Below are 19,368 nucleotides of genomic sequence, written 5' to 3'. Positions count from 1 at the left end.
CAACAGATTAGTAATCGTGAAAACCGTTTTAAACAGATTTCTTTCTGCTAAGCGAAATGCTCAACATTAGGGGTGTAACGGATCTCGTTAATTAACCTCCTATGGTTCGGCACGCACGTTTTATTAGACCGCATCTCTAGTTTGGTCGGTGAAATAAAACAACGCATACGCTCTGAATTTGTTTACGTGAAATACCTGTCGAATCAAGTGTGCAAATCAGTTGCTAACTTCACAGTTTCTCCTCACGCGTGTGTGCTTGTGCTCGTGCGCGCGCCTGTATGTGAAAACTTTGCATTGCCCGAGTGCCGTATGCTCAAGGCAATGCATCTAATATGATGAGTCACTTATAGAGCCGTCATGACCGTTTAATAGCACGCATCGCAGGTGAGACCGAAACAGCACACATTGCCTTCTGTGTCTAAATGTTAAAGGGATAGTTCACCCAAAAATGTAAATTCTGTCATTATTTTTTTCATCCTCATGTTGTTCTAAACCTGTATTAAATTATTTTTTCTGATGAACACAAAAGAAGATATTTTAATAAATGATGGTATACACACAGCTTTTTGTAATCATTGACTTGCATAGTGACACACACCAAACCAGTAATTTGAACTGTTGCACCCCTACTCAGCATGCACACACAGACAGTCCAGCGCTTAATGCAGGTATACTGAATCAATTATAATGCATTATGAAAATAAATTGATCTTGTTCTATGGATCAGCATAATTTTAGAATAGCTTGTTGTATTCTGTGCTCTTAGCAGTTAGTCTGTTTTACTTTCAGTAGCAGCTCATTTGTGTAGCCTCTATGTTGCATATGTATGGTATTGCAATACATAATATGTACATAGCCTACAGTACAGATAATACTGTAAACTGGTTCATTGATGGGGAATTCTGATCATACCCAGCTAGATAAATATAATAAATGAAACTGATATTGATTTATAAGTAATAAAGGGGCGGATACATAGACAGTGTAAATGCATGTTTGAATTATGTGAACTGAAAACAGTTCTTCATCCTTTTACTGTATATAATACACATTTTTTTGTTATCACAAAAAGTGCATGGGTTTGTAAATGAATCACTGCAATACTACTACTACTACTACTACTTCTACTAAAGATAAAAACTTATAGATTAAGAAAAACACTTTTATATTCGGAAAATTTGAGGGGAGTGAGGGGCCATGAAAATTAAATTTGTTTTGGGCCTCCATATGTCTATAACTGGTCTTTTGCTTGCTTTCTGTATATATATTTTTGATTGTATTTGAGTTTTATGTGTGACACTGTTTTCTCTGTTTTAGAATACTGATTCATGAGCTGACATTCCTGCATTTGGAGGTAATAAATTAATTTGTGACAGCTTCAGATTTTGTTTGTTCAAAACGCCTTCAGGGCTCACGGCTCTAAAGGACTGCCCGGTGGCCCAGGGCTAGCATGAGAGACGCTTGGGCCAGTAAACAGTATTGTCACTGGCCTGATCGTGCTTTGCCCTCAGTCACTAAAATATATTCTCTGCCTGCGCCTATTTTGTCTGTTTTTATTCTTATGCAATGTCACCATCAAGACCATCGATGTTGTTTATACAAATAATAAATATCAGATTAATCAACCATTCTTCAAACCACTTGTACTATATAAGGGAAGTCTGAATCTTCTAGTGATGGAAATTTTCGTTCATTTAGGTGACTCGTTCATTTTCAGACTCGTTCACTGATTCGTTCAGTGACCATTTCTTAATTTTACATAAATACGCCAAACGCCAATAGGTGGCGAAGATGTGTGTCATTATGTGTTATAAGACAATGAAAGACTTTTTGCAAAAACTCATTAGTTTTTAATAAAGCTCAAATTGTGAAATACTAAGCATAATTTTATCAAACTACAGAATACATTAAGACACACATACATTTAAAGTACATCTAATCTGGATTTGTTGTAAATAAAGACTCCCGTGCATGCCTCCTCTGGTTCAGTCAGTCATCAGATCCTCATTCACGAATCATATAATTTCGGTCATGTCGTTCAAGACTTCGTTCAGACGCAGATGACTGATTTAAGTTCAGTGAAAGGGTGGATTAAACTATATATATATATATATAAAACTATATTAAACAGAATTTTTTAACAGTAATTACCTTGATTATCATTTGTATTAAGGTAAATAGTCCGCCTAAACATGCATGGTTACTATAACTTTACTAAAATAAAACCACATGATTCTTTCACAAGATTGTTTACGTTGCACTCGCTTTCTATACGATCCTTCTCATTCATTAGGTTGTAACTTGTACCAGTCATTCAGTTTGTTTAAGAACACAATCTCTCTCTCTCTCTCTCTCTCTCTCTCTCTCTCTCTCTCTCTCTCTCTCTCTCTCTCTCTCTCTCTCTCTCTCTCCCGTTCGTTCAGACTCAAAACAGCGGCTCGGTCAGTGAAGGGCGTATTCATTCAGTACGTTGAGCCAATCATATGCTCGGTCACAGCTTATACTCGATTGCCATTGGCTCGTAGTTTTGTCACTCTATGAAGGCGGAAAGAAAGCCGTGCTTCATTTGTCCGTGCTCCTCAAGAAGGGAGGGAAATTGCAGGGAACGAGAAATATGAGCCAATGGATGGTGTGAACGGGAACGATTCGTTCACCTAAAAGATTCGTTCAAAAAGAACGATTCGTTCACGAACGTAACATCACTAGAATCTTCCCCCAGGTTTCTTGATGTAGACCTGTTCCAATGGCCAGTCCACTAAGTCCAAGACATGTATATTTGGCATAACTTGCCTTGTATGTACGACTGGTTATTCTAAGAAAAAGACATTCTCAAGATACATTACTAACAATTAAATTTTATTTATTTTATTTATTTTTATTTTTTATTTTATTTATTTTTTTCATTTCAAACAAATGAAAAAATATAATTGATGCCTGACATGCATGTTATGCATAGTTGACTTGTGTTTTCTTGTTTTCATGATGTTATCTTTTTTTTTCAGCTTTACTGACTAAACTACAACTGCTGCACTTTTTACCTGGGTCAGTGTTGATGGATTTTTAAGCAGTATTTTAAAATTTACATGATATAACAACCATGATTGTAGTTATACTGTGGCTTATTATGTTTGTTTCTTTTTCAGATTCCTGTGTTTTGGCTGTTTCTTCAGAGAGCAGTTCATATAAATACTTACATTAAGGCTGTTACTTTTATTGTACTTTTTTGTGTTTTACCTTCTTTTTAATAAGGCAATTTTTTAGTTTAGATATAGATAGATAGAAAAGATATAGATTAGTTCATAGATATCTTATCGACTTTTTGAGCTCTTCGTTTTACTTCTTATACAGGGCATTACATTTTTACTTTACTTTTATTGTTCTTAAAAACCTAATTGTTTATTGTATTTTACAATTGCAGTTTGCCATTTAAATATATACATACTATCTTGCATTGTTATTAAACTGTTTTTTCTTCTTTAGGCTACTCTACAGGTTTTATCTTTGCAGGCTCGACAGGTAACATACTTCAGTGGAAAGTATGTGTAAATTGGAGTGTCCTGATTAAATTAATTTGACTAATTAGCAATTATATTTCTCTATGGGGTGGTTTCCCGGACAGGGATTAGCTTAAGCCAGGACTAGGCATTAGTTTATTTAGGAAATATAACTATTTTTAACAAAAATGCCTTACTAAAAACATTACTTGTGTGCATGTTGAGGCAAAATAAAGGGGACTGGTGTATTTTAAGATATGTCAGTACAAGTTGTTTTCAGTTTGGACAGCTCTTACATTTATTAGTCTAAGACTAGTCTAACCCCTTTCCGGGAAACTGCCACTTTGTCTTTTACAGAGATAGTTCACCAAAAATAAAAATTCTGTCATTATTTACTCGCCCTCATGTTTTTACAAACCTGTATAAATGTCTTTGTTCTGATGAACACAAAGGAAGATATTTTGAGAAATGTTTGTAAGCCAACCATTCGTGGACCCCATTTACTTCCATAGTATACTCTTTCCTACAGAATTTATTATCTGTCTTTTAACTGAATTTATTTTGATGATTAGGAAGAGACACATGGCTTACTCTTAAAGGGACACTCATTTTTCAACAGTAGCACTTTTAGCATAGCGATGCTAATGGTCTAATCAGATTTAATGGATTATGCTAAAAGAGGAGATGAGAAATGAGCATATTTTTGAAAAAAGTGGAGTGTCCCTTTAAGACTTGAGTTAAAGTTACTTGAAGTAACTTAGTTAAATCAAACTATATTTTTGAAAGGATAATTTTTTCTTATCTCTTGATATTTTAAAGGATGCCACGGAAAGGAAAGAGATCTCAGGCTCAGAAGACGCGTTGGAGAAAGGTACTATTGATCTTTTTGTTTGTTGCTTTGGCTGAACAAAAATGATACCATAACGAGATTGCAATAAACTGTATGGAAATATGTCAAGTAGGGATGCACCGGCTGACCAGCCATAAATCGGAACCAATTTTTTCGGAAGTGCGCCGCGTGCATGACTACATTTATAATAATTATCGCAAACTTGTCTTTTGTGTGAAAGTATTTCGAAATCTGTGTGCAGGACGTTAAGATTGCAATCTGTATTCTGCAAAGTAGAAGTTAATCGCGGAGGAACAACAGTATATTCAGCAGGGCTCTCAAGTGTCACGCATTCACTGTGAGACACAAGCATTTTAGTCAGTTCACACACTCACATGCCACACCTTGTATTTCTCATGCTGAGAAGAGACTGATAACTTTTCCTGCTATATACAATTAATGGACACAGGGAAGTTCTCTGTCGAGTTCATAACTGTCTCAGGTTTTTCTTGTGCTCCTCTGATGTCATTCACTTGTATGCGCAGCGCGCGCACACACGGACTGAAAGTTAGAAGAGCCAGATCAGAGAAATGCAGTAAATAACACAGGTTTCTTGAGTATAGCCAAATTTGTGCTAAAGTATGATTGAATTATTCAGAAACTCTTTTGCAATCAGAAGCTTTAGCTTACCTGAATCTAAGAAAAGTAGACTAGAGCACGGGTTTTCAAACCTGTCCTGGAGGACCACTAGTACTGCACATTTTGCATGTTTCCCTTAAGTGACACACCTCTTTCAGTTACCTTACAAACCCAATTCAGGGAAAAATTCTGCCTCGAAGCCTCATTAAATTCCTATGACGCGCACTACACGCGCCGAGATCTGATTCACATGGACCGTTGTTGAATGTTCAGGAAGCACATCATAGCGCGTGATACATTTTGAATTTAGTTGGTTCGGTGGCGGAGATGTCCATTAACGGCAGAGAATGTCTAAAGTTAATGCAAAAGCATTTGCAAACACTTTACATCAAAAGCAATGTGAGTGGGTGAGTAGTGCTACAGTCTCTCTCTCTTCCTTCCTCACTCGTGCTGTCCCCCCCTGCTCTCTCACTGTAAAATTACATTTAGGAATTAGGGCTGCTTGATTATGGAAAAAAACATAATTACGGTTATTTTTGAAAAAAATCAGAGACAATTCAATGTATTTGTTCAGTGTTGTTGCAGAAGGCTACACATATCAAGCAGTGGCGCCTTCAGAAGTTCCTTTTAAATACATCAGTCCAGCGGAACGCGATTAATATTATAAGTACGAGGCATGTTTTGCTACATCTGGCTTGAAATGCATACAACTTTACAAACATAAACAGGATTATTACCTTGTGATCTGACTTCGGACAGATGCCAGTGCGCAACTCTCTGCATGTGCGTGACAGTGAGAGGGGTACCAAGATGCAGCAAAATATATTTTAAACAAAAGGGATAGTTTGCCTTAGCTCGCTTGAAACGCATAAAACTGAACAAGTACGTAAGAATAACTTTGTGTTTGGACGGATACAAGAGCGCGTGCACGCGAGACAGAGAGAGAGGCGCAGCTGCTTATGATGCACTGGATTTATTAACACAAGAGGAAATGACATAAACTAAATGTGGCACACTAATTGAATTACCTTGATTATCTTGTTTTTGCAATTGAAATGTGCAAACATTGAAATTGAAATCGAAAAACGATTAATTGCACATCGCTAGGAATTAGCACTTAATGCTTTAAATGAAACCCCACACTTACTGGATTATGCTGTGATCTGTGTTCTAAATTATTATGCATGCCACATATTAGTAAGATTTTAGTAAAAAAAACATTCAGGTTTTTAAGAACTTGCCTTTTGTTTTATTTCCCATATCTTTTAGCTGAAATCAATGCCAGACAGGTCTATTCATTAGTTTGCAGGAGATCTTAATTAAAGGGAAATTTACTTTAAAAAGTTTGTCCACATTATTAAGCAAGTTGTATGTCTCATATACAACATGCATTATCTTAAAGTAATGTATTTCCTATAATTTATATATGGTGGAACCTAAATCATTGAACTATTATAAGATTTATTATTGATTCACAGTTGAAAATAATTTGACTATATGAAGGATTTTTAAGGATTCCATTAATGATTATTTACAGGTTGAACAGGCAAGCATCCCTACTGCTGTAGCTCAGGAATCTGGCAGACTACATGTAGAAGACAGTGCACCCAGAGTTTTGTCTGTGCAGGCGTCCCATTGCCAGGGTGATGTAAGGTATGATGTTTTCTCAAGGAATCATCAGTGCACATGTGTAGATCTAATATTCCTGGCCAACCACAGTGAAGGGGTTCAGTTTGGGATGTCTGATCTTAATAGAATTTTAGAGGAGGGGGATGCTTTGTATGTTGGTGTTAAAATGCAGCTTATGCATGAACAAAGATTTCTTCAAGACCATCTTGCTATGGAGGATGTACCACTGAACATTTCAACATTTACCCAAACATACAGTGTGCAAAAGTCTGCAATCAAGATGGGATACCTCAGAGCCAGAGGGCTCCCTGGCACAGAAGAATGGTTTATCCCTCTTGCTGAAAGACTGCAGTGTCTCTCAGCAGATGTTAGCCATGCTTTGCTCATGGTTGCTCCTGAATGTGTTGCGGTGTTCAGAGACCGATCTGGAAGATATGGATTTTTTGATTCACACTCAAGGACTGCCGAAGGTTTGCGCCATCCAACTGGTAATGGAACTGCTGTCATGTTAACTTTTACCCACCTAAGTGACATGATAGACAGAATTCTCAGGATCTTCCAGGATCACGCTGATAATGCCAGCTATGAATTTATGCCTGTGGCATTTGAAATGGAGCAGCAATTTGGTGAACAGTCAGCACCATCAGCTTGTATACAAGTCTCGCAAATAAATGTGGCACTTCCAATACCAGGAAATATTGTTAAACCCAAAAGCCCAGAAATGAACGTTGTTAAAGAAGATGAAAACCAACAGGTGATAAAAACAAGCAAGCAGCGCAGAAGAAAAGAAAAGAGGAAAATAGCTGCACATCAGAGACAACAATCAAAAGATAAAACTTCATGTCATAGACAAAGAATAACAAGGAAAAGGAAATATGAAAAAGAACGATATGCAGCCTGTTTAGAATATCAAATAAAGAAAAACAGAGCCAAAAAACAGAGATATAATAAAGATCTTCAATTCAGGAAGAAAATCCAACACCACATGACTAGGAAGTACAACACAAGTGACATTGCTCGGACAAAGAAGAAAGAGTACATGGTCAGGAGGTACCAACCAGTGTTCTTTTCCAGTCAAAGCAGAAAGAGTACATGGCAAAACGGTACACCACAGATGCATCTGTCCAATCAAAGCAGAAAGACTACATGGTAAGGAGGTACAGCACCGACACTGACTTCCAAAAGAAGATGAAAGAGTACATGGTAAGGAGGTACAGCACGGATACTGACTTCCAAAAGAAGATGAAAGAGTACATGGTGAGGAGGTACAGCATGGATACTGACTTCCAAAAGAAGATGAAACAGTACATGGTGAGGAGGTACACCACGGATACTGTCTTCCAAAAGAAGATGAAAGAGTACATGGTGAAGAGATATAGAGATGACCCAGAGTTTAGAGCACATCACATGCTACATTGTACCTTGTACAAAACACAGAAACGTGTCAATGATGTTGCATACCACATATTTCATAAGTTGCAATGTGCACTCCGGATCAAAAAGAAATATCAACCATACATCAGTTCCAGAAAGGAAACACCACAACCTTTGGTCAACAAAGTAATGCAATGTGCCATAGATGCATTCAGATGTAACATTCAACATGGTCCCACACATGTCTGCACAGTCTGTCACAGAGCTATGTTTCCAAATCAAGTCAGGCTCTGTAATAGAAGTTGTTACATTAAAAATCCAAATATAGCCATATCTTGCTTAACCAAGCAATATGTTCATGCTTGTGACAGTAGCTGCAGTGTTCCTTGTGCAGTTCCAGAACAGAGAAGATGGGAATGGATTTGCCATACTTGCGACAGACATCTTAAGAGAGGAAATGTGCCTTCAGTTGCAGTGGCAAACAAACTTGAATTGGCACACATCCCTGCAGAATTACTGGAATTGAATGTGCTTGAACGTCAGCTTATTGCCAAAATTGTACCGTTTGCAAAAATTATTGCACTGCCCAAAGGTCAACAAAGAGCAGTGCAAGGTGCAGTTGTGTGTGTGCCTTCTGATATGGAGAAGACGGTCAACTGTCTGCCAAGACCTAGTAGCGAGTCCCAGTTGCTACAGGTAAAGCTTAAAAGACACATCAAGTTTAAAGGATACCAGCACTTCCATACTGTGAATATGCACAACGTGCTAGCAGCTTTATTAAAACTAAAAGAGATACACTCAGAATACAAAGATATCTCTATAAGCGAAACTGCATTGTTTGAAAGTGACAATGATGGGGAAGTTGATGATACAGAACAAGAAGAAGAAGAACTTGGTGTTGCTGAAGAGGAGGAGCGACATGTGAGTGTAGAGGAACAGGATGAACTTAGACCAGGCCTCACTCTGGACACATGTATGCAGCCACCTGACATCGGCCAGGAGATTTTATCATATGGCGAGGGAATATTCAGCATTGCACCTGCTCAGGGAAAAAAACCTGTTGGATTTTTCAAAATCCCAAAGCTGGAGGCCATGGCGTTCCCTGTTCAGTTCCCTACTGGACATAACACAATTGATGAGGCAAGAGAAAAAGCATTGTCACCAAGTATGTATTTCAATGCGAGATTGTTCTCTGTGGATACACGGTTTGCAAGAGACCAGAGTTACCTTTTCTTTGCACAGTTTGCGACAGAAACACATCTGGCCAGGAACAGCATGACTGTCCAGTTGCGGAAAGGCAAACCTATAACAAGAGATGGCAGAAGAATTTCCAACAGGTTGCTTCAAGATAACCATGAGGTTGAAAGACTGGTGCACAACAAAGATGCCACACGGTTCATGCAACCCCTGAGAGGTTCGCCATCTTACTGGGAGAAAACACTAAGAGATCTACAAGCCATGATCAGGCAGTTGGGAACACCAACTTTCTTTTGCACATTCAGTGCGGCCGAAATGCGATGGCCTGAAGTAATTACGGCAATCAAGGCTCAGCAAGGGGAAGACGTCGTTTTTTCAGAGCTTGACTGGATGACAAAATGTGAAATCCTTCGAAGTAACCCTGTTACTGTCATGCGGATGTTTGAGAAACGAGTGGATGCGCTAATGACTCACCTGCTTTTGTCACCTGCCCAACCCATTGGTAAGGTTGAAGATTACTTTTACAGAGTTGAGTTTCAAGCAAGAGGAAGCCCACATATACATCTGCTTGCATGGGTAAAGGATGCACCCGAGTTCGAAAGTGATTCTGATGAAGTTGTTTGTGGCTTTATTGATCGCTACATAACATGCAGGCTCCCTGATTCCACGACTGATCCTGAACTTCATCAGATTGTTACAGAGGTTCAGCTTCACAGCAGAAAACACTCCAAGTCATGCAAGAAAGGAAATGTGTTGTGTAGGTTTGGGTTCCCTAAATTACCAATGTCTGACACCACAATAACTCGTCCACGACCACAGCGACCTGAAGAAGAGGAAACTGAAGAGGATAGCCATCAAGACAGAAGAAGCTCAAGGTCAGATGCTGTTCGAAAAGCAATGAGTGATGCTAGGACGAAACTCAAACCTTTGTGGGATTTGCTGAATGATCCCCAAGCCACCTTTGAAAACTTGCCTGAACTACTGTCAAAATGTAATTTGTCCATGGAGGATTACATGAAGTACACCAGGGAGTTGTCCACTTCAAGTGTGATCTTGCTAAAGCGTGATCCAAAGGAGGTTTGGGTGAATGGATACAATCCAGATTTGCTGAGGGCATGGAATGCTAACATGGACATTCAGTATATACTTGACCCTTACAGTTGCATCATGTATATGTTGTCCTACATTTCCAAGCCAGAGCATGAAATGAACGAGATGCTAAAGAACGTGATCAAAGCAGTGCGTGAAACAGATGTGAACGAAGAGGATGAAATGAAGCACATTATGCAAGCCTATTCGAAGCACAGACAAGTGAGCTCGCAGGAGTCTGTTGCACGAACGTGCAGCCTACCAATGAAGAAGTGTTCGCGAAGTGTTGTGTTTATACCAACGGATGACGATGCTCTGAAGATGAGTCTGCCCCTTAGTGTCCTACTGCACAAAAATCCAGATTCAGAGGATGTTTGGATGTCGGGAATAATAGATAAATACAGAGCAAGGCCTCAAACACCGGAGTTTGAAAAGATATGTCTGGCAGACTTTGTGTCAAATTACCGCATTGTGTACGGTCAGCAAACTAAGGGAAAGAATGTGCAACGTCTGCTCAATGATATGGGATTTGTTCAGAAAAGATCTGTCGGTAAGGCTGCCGTTATTCGATATGCACGGTTTTCGGAGGAGAAACAACCGGAAAAGTTTTACGGAAGATTAGTGAAACTTTATGTGCCACATCGTTTCAATGCCCAGCTAAAACCTCCAACATTTCCAACGTATGAGCAGTTTTACAAAAGTGCATTTGTGGAACTTCCTTCCCACCCTGGTGTCCGAATGCCTGTATGCGCAATAGTGAAAGCACACCAGGAGAAATTCGAAAAACACAGTGAAGAAGTGGACAAAGCAATTGAACAGTTGCAGCAACAAGGCCCATCTGAGAATGCTTGGACAGCTTTTGCCCCTGAAGCTGAAGTGGATAATTTAGAGTGCATTGCAGAACGAGAAGATGTCAATCATGATGAAGAGGATGAGCAAGATGATGTACCGGAATACCAGATTCTTCTTGAAGATGGAGATGGAGTCGTTCCTCGGATAAAGGCACCACAGATGAGTGTTGAATTTGTCAGGAAGATGTTTCAAAGTCTAAATGAGACACAGGCAGCAATATTCTACATTGTCCGTCAGTGGTGTCAGAAGCGTGTCTGGGGTCATAATCCGGAACAGTTTTTTTACTTCGTGTCAGGTGGTGCTGGTTGTGGAAAATCACATGTGATTAAGTGCATATATACGGAAGCAACCAAGATTCTAAGACAACTGCCTCGACTTCAGGAGGAAGGGGATCTCTCTGTGCCTACAGTGATTTTGAGTGCATTTACAGGAACGGCAGCATTCAATATATCTGGTAAAACACTGCATTCCATTTTAAAACTGCCAAGGAACTTAAAGCCACCTTATCAAGGACTTGGGAATGCTCTAGATGAACTACGAGCAGAATTATGCAGTGTGGAAATTCTCATCATCGATGAAGTGTCCATGATTTCGAAGGATCTTTTCGCTTATGTAAACTGGAGACTTCAACAGATCAGAGGCAGCAAGAAAGCATTTGGAGGAATCTCTGTTCTCGCTGTAGGAGACTTTTTCCAACTACCACCTCTCGGTAAAGCCAAACCGCTCTGTGTGTATGAAGATGATGTTCTGGACTTCTGGAAGGACAGTTTTCAAATAATTACCCTTACAGAGATCATGCGTCAAAAGGAGGACCTTGCCTTTGCTGAGCTTTTAAATCGACTGCGAGTGAGGCAGAAGACTGATGTTCTTAGAGAAGAAGACCGAGTTCTGTTACTCCAAGCTGTAAAGAACCCAGAAGACTGCCCTCATGATGCTCTGCACATATTTGCAACCAACAAGGAAGTTCACATGCACAATACTAAAACAATACAGGCTATTCACACTGACATCATAACCATTGATGCCGAAGACTACAGGAAAGACCCAAGAACAGGAGTGATGAAAAGACAAAAGAAACCTGTCACTGGAAAGAAGGATGACTTGCTGGATTCTATACAAGTTGCAGTGGGAGCTCGTATAATGGTGACAAGGAATCTGGATGTTGAAGATGGAATTGTAAATGGATGTTTTGGTCAGATTGTTAACATTGTCACTAAAACAAGAGATGGAATCGCCACTGTACACATGCTAGGACTTCAGCTCGACAATCCAAATGCAGGTCTGAAACACCGCAGAAGAGTGGAAGGTGAAGATGACAACTCTGTATATATTGAGAGATCTGAAGAAAGTCTGAGGAAAGGAACAGTTCGTCGTCAATTTCCCATCAAGCTCGCTTATGCCTGCACAGCTCACAAAGTTCAAGGTATGACAATGCAGTCTGCCGTAGTGTCACTGAAGAAGATTTTCGAACCTGGAATGGCCTACGTTGCCCTCAGCCGAACGACGTCGCTTTCTGGATTACATATTACAGACTTCATTGAAAAGAAGATTTATGCTGATCCTGAAATCACAGCATCGTTGCAGAACATGAGAAAAGTGACATTCGAAGGAATCATGCCACTTTTGCAACACATAAGGGAAATCAACCAGGACCAAACACTTAAAATAGTTCACCACAACACGGAAGGACTGTCATCTCACATCGAGGATATCAGATGCCATCATGAGCTACTTTTATCGGATATTCTTTGCATAACGGAAAGTCACTTGTCTGGCTCATGTATTCCACAACATCTCCAGTTGGAAGGATACAAGATGTTTGCACGGAATAGACATGTCTCCTACTCGACCCATGTAGAAATGGCAAAGAAAGACGGCGGTGGAGTTGCAATATTTTGCAAAGAAGATATTCAAGCTCAGTCCAGACAGTACATCCAAAGTGTCACAGACCTGGAGTTTGTTGTCATCAAAATCGACACTCCAATGTGTGCAACAATTGCTGCAGTGTACAGGCCACCAAACTACAGTCTTGAAAAATTCTTGCCAAATTTAAGGGGCCTACTTGATTATCTGGACATCGTAGACGAACATCCTGTAATCATCAGTGGAGACTTTAATGAGGACCTCTTATCTGCTGGAAGAAAGGCTATACTGGAGATGTTTCAATCCAAGGGATATACACAGCTAATCACATCAGCTACAACTGAGAAGCACACACTACTGGATCACATATACATCTCACATCCGGACTTGTGTCTTCAGTCAGGTGTGTTACAGAGCTATTACAGTTACCACAATCCTGTGTACTGTATATTGCGAAAATGACATTCTGTGGTTGGCCAATATTGTCGTGTTTTATGCCATACGGAATCCTGGGCATGGACTACACATTAACTTTCTTCAGGCTCTGTGGTGCTGGACGTGCATAATGTGGTGGTTATGATTGTGGTGTTTTGGCAGACGGAATCATGGGCAATAAGTAAACAGTTGCAATAGGGCTCTGACAGCCTTAGTCAATGGGTTAACTCGAATGGTTGTGCACTAATTGTTGTGTTGTTATGCCATACGAAACCGGGGGCCACTGAACCTGCATTAACGACGACAGTGGGGGCTCACTGACAGCCTTAGCCAACGGGTTGGTGCGTATGGTCGCGTTGTTTTGTTGTCTTGCGTTGTGTTGACATGCCATACAAAACCGGGGGCCACTGAACCTGCATTAACGACGACAGTGGGGGCTCACTGACAGCCTTAGCCAACGGGTTGGTGCGTATGGTCGCGTTGTTTTGTTGTCTTGCGTTGTGTTGACATGCCATACAAAACCGGGGGCCACTGAACCTGCATTAACGACGACAGTGGGGGCTCACTGACAGCCTTAGCCAACGGGTTGGTGCGTATGGTCGTGTTGTTTTGTTGTCTTGCATTGTGTTATCATGCCATACAAAACCGGGGGCCACTGAACCTGCATTAACGACGACAGTGGGGGCTCACTGACAGCCTTAGCCAACGGGTTGGTGCGTATGGTTGTGTTGCAATGAGATTGTGGCATCTATGGTCATTTAACAGTGTTATGACAGTGAGCTACAAAGCAGGTACAGCAGCAGGAAGGATGAAGGAGTAATGTGGCAGCTCGAGGGAGGACACTAGGAAGTAAAGGCGGTGGCAGCAGCAGCAGCATACAGGATGCAGTGAGGATTAGTGTGGCAACTCCAGGGAGGACACAGACAGTGAGAGCAACAGCGGCAGTAAGTCATAAATGATAGTAAGGTAAAGTTAGAAGTAGTAAGACACTGTTGTGATGTATTTGCTTTGTGTTCAGTTTGTGACAATGTGTAATCGATTTTTTTATTTGCAGTCCCCCGCTGTTCTGTTATTATTAATATGTGCTCTTTTGTAAAGTTGCAGGAAGAATTTTTAGACGATAGCAGTCCTGTCCAACAATGGATATGAGTGTGCAATATACCATCTAAAGCTAAGTGTTTTAAGAACTTGCTTCAGTCACTGTACTACTGCACATCGTAACTACTTTTGAATGAATATTTTAAGCTAATTCTGATTTTGATGTTTTTCAGGAAGCGCCAGGTCAGAATGTCTGAGAAGATCAAGTGTGCTAACACCGATAATGACAAGCTGGATACATTGGAAAGCTGGATTTCTTTTAGTAAGTTGTAACGTTTATTTATTTATTTATTTTTTTGTTTGTTGTAAGTATATGTGTATTTAGTAACCCCATTATTCATTAATTGGTTTCATGGCTAGATAATGTGACCAAACCCATTTGGCATGTAGGACAATACTGAACACTAAAGAAGCAAATGAAGAACCACATTGAAGCAGTAGAGGTAAGTGTCAATACTATTGGTAAAGTCTAGTGTTTCAGTGCATTTTATCATACAATGTTTTGTTCAAAGGCATGTGCTTTGAGGTTAAAACCAAGACAGTGTTAAAGTGTATAATGTTTCTTGCAAGACATGTATCTGACCTTAACTTAATGCTCTGTCAGTTTTGCAGAATCAAAACAATTTAAATAAATACACTAATATGATCCTCTCTGTTTTACCTTCTCTACCTCAGGGTGTCCAGCCTGTATGCAATGTCAGATCCAGCGGAGAGATGTCGGGAGCTGCTTCACTACACCGCTCATTGCATTAATTAATTTCATTTTATTTAAAATTTAGTTTTATCATATTAAATAATTGGTTTCTATATATAGATATAGATATATGGATATAAAAATATAAAATATTAGTTTAATATAATAATTGGTTTCAATATATAGATATAGATATATAGATATTAAAATCTAAAATATTAGTTTAATATAATAATTGGTTTCAATATATAGATATAAATATATAGATATTAAAATCTAAAATATTAGTTTAATATAATAATTAGTATCAATATATAGATATATAGATATTAAAATATAAAATATTAGTTTAATATAATACTTGGTTTCAATATATAGATATAGATATTAAAATATAAAATATTAGTTTAATATAATAATTGGTTTCTATATATAGATATTAAAATATAAAATATGAGTTTAATATAATAATTGGTTTCAATATATAGATATATAGATTTTAAAATATAAAGTATTAGTTTAATATAATAATTAATATCAATATATAGATATAGATATATAGATATTAAAATATAAAATATTAGTTTAATATAATCATTGGTTTCTATATATAAATATAAATATTAGTTAAAATAGGAATGTTATTAATAATGTGTACGCCATGCCAGAAGAGGATGGGCAGCCCCCTGCTGAGTCTGGTTCCTCTCAAGGTTTTTTTATCTCCTCTCAAGGTTTTTTTCTTGCCACTGTCGCCACAGGCTTGCTCACTGGGGGTGTTGTGCCAAATCCTGTGTCCCTCTCATGTTTTGTCAACTAGGGTTTTCAAAACAACAGTTTGCAAGTCAATAAAAATATTTATTTATTAATTGAAATTATAAAAATATAAATAACCAGGGTCCCACAATTAATTAGAAAAAAAAAAATGTAATCATGATAAAAGCCCCTCTGGTTTTCTGAAATCACAGGACTTATTACTCTTATAAATACCTGCGTTGTAATAAACCAAATCATGGACAGCAATAGAGTTTTTAAAATAGTTTTGAAAACAACATGCAGAAGGTTAACAATAATCCCAACAACTTTTTACTGGTATTATCCCAAAATAAAACGTGTGTTAGAAATTTTGGAAGTGAAAAAATTTTTATGTTTTGAAAAAAGAATTTAAAGCAAAAATTATTGTGTTAAACAAGTTAACAAATAAGGTGGTTACTACACATATAGGTATATAATTTTTCTCCTAGTATATTGTATTATTTCAACAGTAAAGTATTAGAAATTTAAACAAGTTAACAAAGTTAGTTACCACACATAAATAGGTATATCATTTTCTACTAGTAAAAGTATATTGTTGCAACTGTAAAGTAATTGTTCCTTTTTAACATTTAGTAAAAAATTGTAAAATGTATATTTAAATTGAAAAATTATATTTAAATGTGAGCTATTACAACATTTTAGGATCTAGCTGTGCATATGGGTGGGATTTGGCACAACAGGCGTTTTCTAAATCTTTTAATAAATTTGTTGAATTGGCACATCAAGTGTTTTTGTCTTTATTGAAACCTCTTCAATGGTACATTAAAAATGTGTTCTTGTGAACTTCACAGAAGTTCCAGCGGGTACTCCAGAAAGCAATGTTAACTTACCCTCACATATATGTATTTGTATTTGCATATTTTTCATAAATTTTAATGGCAGGAACTAATGATTGCAAAAAAAATTAGTACATGAGTTTAGTTTATTGACAAAGAACTGCTGTTAAAAGCATCAGATCTACTGTAGTATGTTTATTAAGCTCACGACTCTTTACGGCAGTTAATACAAATATTTGCCACAAAAACCTGCATTCCCGTATGGGCTGTGGGTAGCATGCAAAAGAGGTTCATTCGAAGTGGCCAGTGTATAGTATGTTTTAGTTTATAGTAGTTTATATTAAGTTGGTGATTGTATATCAACAGTAGGAACATGTTTGTGGGCATTTTATTTTGTGATTTCACCGAAACAAATGAGAGTGCTCAAGTGGCGTGTGTTATTGCTCAGCAACCACGAGCTGCGCTCTCCTTGACGGAGCAGAAACTTCAAGAAAGGAAGACCCTGCATGATTTCAGAAACACATTCCTGCACCGGATGACCAACTGGAGATAGGCTGGCTTTTCTAATATATTCATTCGGGCCAAGAGATGTTTTAAAAAAGTGGCGGGGACAAAATCGAACTTCCTAAAAAGTAAATCCAATCATTTATTTTGTACAACTGTTCAAGTGATCTTCTTTACAATATAGTCAGTATTTGCACTATTTTACAATAAAATAGTTGTTCATTTTATCATCATTGCACGTTTATCTATTTTTTTTTATATTACTTTTGCAAATGTATTTAAAGATTAAAATATGGAAAAAGGCAGTTTAGGAGGCAATTATCCTTTATTGAAAAAGGTGCAGTGGAGAGGTGAGTTAAGTGGAAAGTTGGTAATGCATCTTTTTTGTGGGTTTATTATAAACAAGACCGAAATACAACGTGACTCTTACTTTGAAATTAGTCTGCTAATTTGATTTCAGATTAAGGAGATAAAAGTAACTCTTATAACAGTATAAAATATATTACCATAAAAACACTGAAAAGTAAAGATTGTTATGAATTATAAACATAAGTTCATAAGCAATCTCTTGGCATAAATGTGCGATATTCATTGTTTCATCTGTAAATATAAATTAGTGGGGTCCCCTGTTTTTATTAAAAATAAAATGCTACATGAATTTATAATTCTCATGCCACAAGGCGATACTGACTATTATTTGTCCCAGTTTTGCAATAAACAAATCAAAAAGATTTCTGTCTGAAATAAATATAAACTCTCAAGTGCGCCCCACGCTGCATTCTAGAGGAATTGACAGACGAGTCAATGTCTCTGCGTGGATTATTTTCACATCATTGACAGTAAGAATCTTAAGTAATCTTTAGGGTTAGGAGTTTTTAAAAATGATTCTCAAAAATTATTTCACACCAGTGGCGAGGCTACACTCAGATTGATGGTGGGTCCATCCAGTCAGAAGCGACACTTATTGAGAAAGCAGAAGAAATCACCCATAAATTATAATTAGTGGTGCTTGCATTTATGCAAGGCATCACTATTATTATCTTGCATACTTATTATTCTTCTTTTTCTGGACACTTTTTCGGCGCGTAACTCGTCCCGCACGGTTTGCCGTAGTCCCATGAAAGAGGGCTCAAATCGACCGGTTTATTGAGGAGAGGTGTGCTATGACTTTTATAAGCGATCGGGTGCAGAATTTCCGAAAGGGGGGCGAAAAACCACCCGAAAAATCCCATTGACTTAACATTGCGCCCAACTTTGACGAGTCATAGCTCCGCTCGAGGATTTTGTAGAAACATGTGGGTTACAACATTTGAAGAGGGTGGTAGACTCTGTAAGAACATGGATCACAATGGGGTGTAAGTTGTACCCCTGGGGTGTAAGAGGTGCCCAAAAATGCCCAATGAAAAGTCAATGGGGCAAAATCCCATAGACTAACATTGCGGGAAAATTTGTCAGGTCATAGGTACGAGTGAGGATTTTGTAGAAACATGTGGGTTACTAAATTTGAAAGAGGGTGGTAGGCTATGTAAGAACATACATGACATTGGGGTTTAAGTTGTACCCCTGGGGTGTAAGAGGCACCCGAAAATTCCCATTGAGGGGCAGGAACATGCCCATATAAGGGAATAAAACAGTTCCAGATGGGATATCTTTGCTTTACAGTGTCGTAGAGATAAGTGGGTGGGCTCATTTCACTCAGGCATCCAATCAGTCTCTCAGGATCATCCCAGAGTTATTAAGCCACGCCCCTAGCAACAATTTTGGGCACCCTAGCAACATCTTCCATAGACTGCCATTATAAAATACCCAGATGGATATCTTTGCACCACAGTGTCATAGAGACATGGGGGTGGGCTCATTTTACTCAGGCATCCAATCAGTCTCTCAGGATCCTTACATAGGTATTAAGCCACGCCCCTAGCAACCACTTTTGAGCACCCTAGCAACATAAAATTCAAACAGTTATATCTCGGCATCAGAACATCGTAGAGACACAGGGGTTGGACCATTTGACTCGTGACTCAGAGTGTAATCATTATGGGATGCCAATTTTTTCCCTAGCAACCAAATACAGTACCCTAG

At 38.4% G+C, this 19,368-nt stretch overlaps 1 protein-coding gene across 4 annotated transcripts; it reads left to right on the top strand.

The window, feature by feature from the left end:
- Window positions 1-1,215: 1,215 nt before the first annotated feature.
- LOC129440711 (uncharacterized) lies at window positions 1,216-16,725 on the top strand. Of its 4 annotated transcripts, XR_012360005.1 has the most exons (9): window positions 1,216-1,354; window positions 3,003-3,042; window positions 3,144-3,516; window positions 4,314-4,365; window positions 6,500-6,615; window positions 14,500-14,550; window positions 14,673-14,761; window positions 14,860-14,942; window positions 15,175-16,725. XR_012360005.1 is itself a non-coding variant. In XM_055200203.2 (5 exons), exon 1 carries the CDS (start codon window positions 7,684-7,686, stop codon window positions 13,426-13,428), a length of 5,745 nt encoding a protein of 1,914 aa, XP_055056178.2. In that variant the 5' UTR covers window positions 7,531-7,683; the 3' UTR covers window positions 13,429-14,345; window positions 14,500-14,550; window positions 14,673-14,761; window positions 14,860-14,942; window positions 15,175-16,725. The 4 variants fall into 4 exon arrangements, 2 of the variants coding, with proteins under 2 accessions (XP_055056178.2, XP_055056177.2); XR_012360004.1 differs by having other exon boundaries at window positions 1,238-1,354; window positions 14,500-14,761; XM_055200203.2 differs by lacking the exons at window positions 1,216-1,354; window positions 3,003-3,042; window positions 3,144-3,516; window positions 4,314-4,365; window positions 6,500-6,615 and adding an exon at window positions 7,531-14,345.
- The last annotated feature ends 2,643 nt before the right edge of the window (window positions 16,726-19,368 follow it).

This window comes from Misgurnus anguillicaudatus, chromosome 21, assembly GCF_027580225.2.
Source record: "Misgurnus anguillicaudatus chromosome 21, ASM2758022v2, whole genome shotgun sequence".
Taxonomy (NCBI): Eukaryota; Metazoa; Chordata; class Actinopteri; order Cypriniformes; family Cobitidae; genus Misgurnus; species Misgurnus anguillicaudatus.
This window is presented reverse-complemented; position numbering and strand designations above follow the sequence as displayed.

Excerpts from the sequence above, each read along its gene's own strand:
- LOC129440711 (XM_055200203.2), top strand. The coding sequence starts at position 7,684 with ATGGCAAAACGGTACACCACAGATGCATCTGTCCAATCAAAGCAGAAA.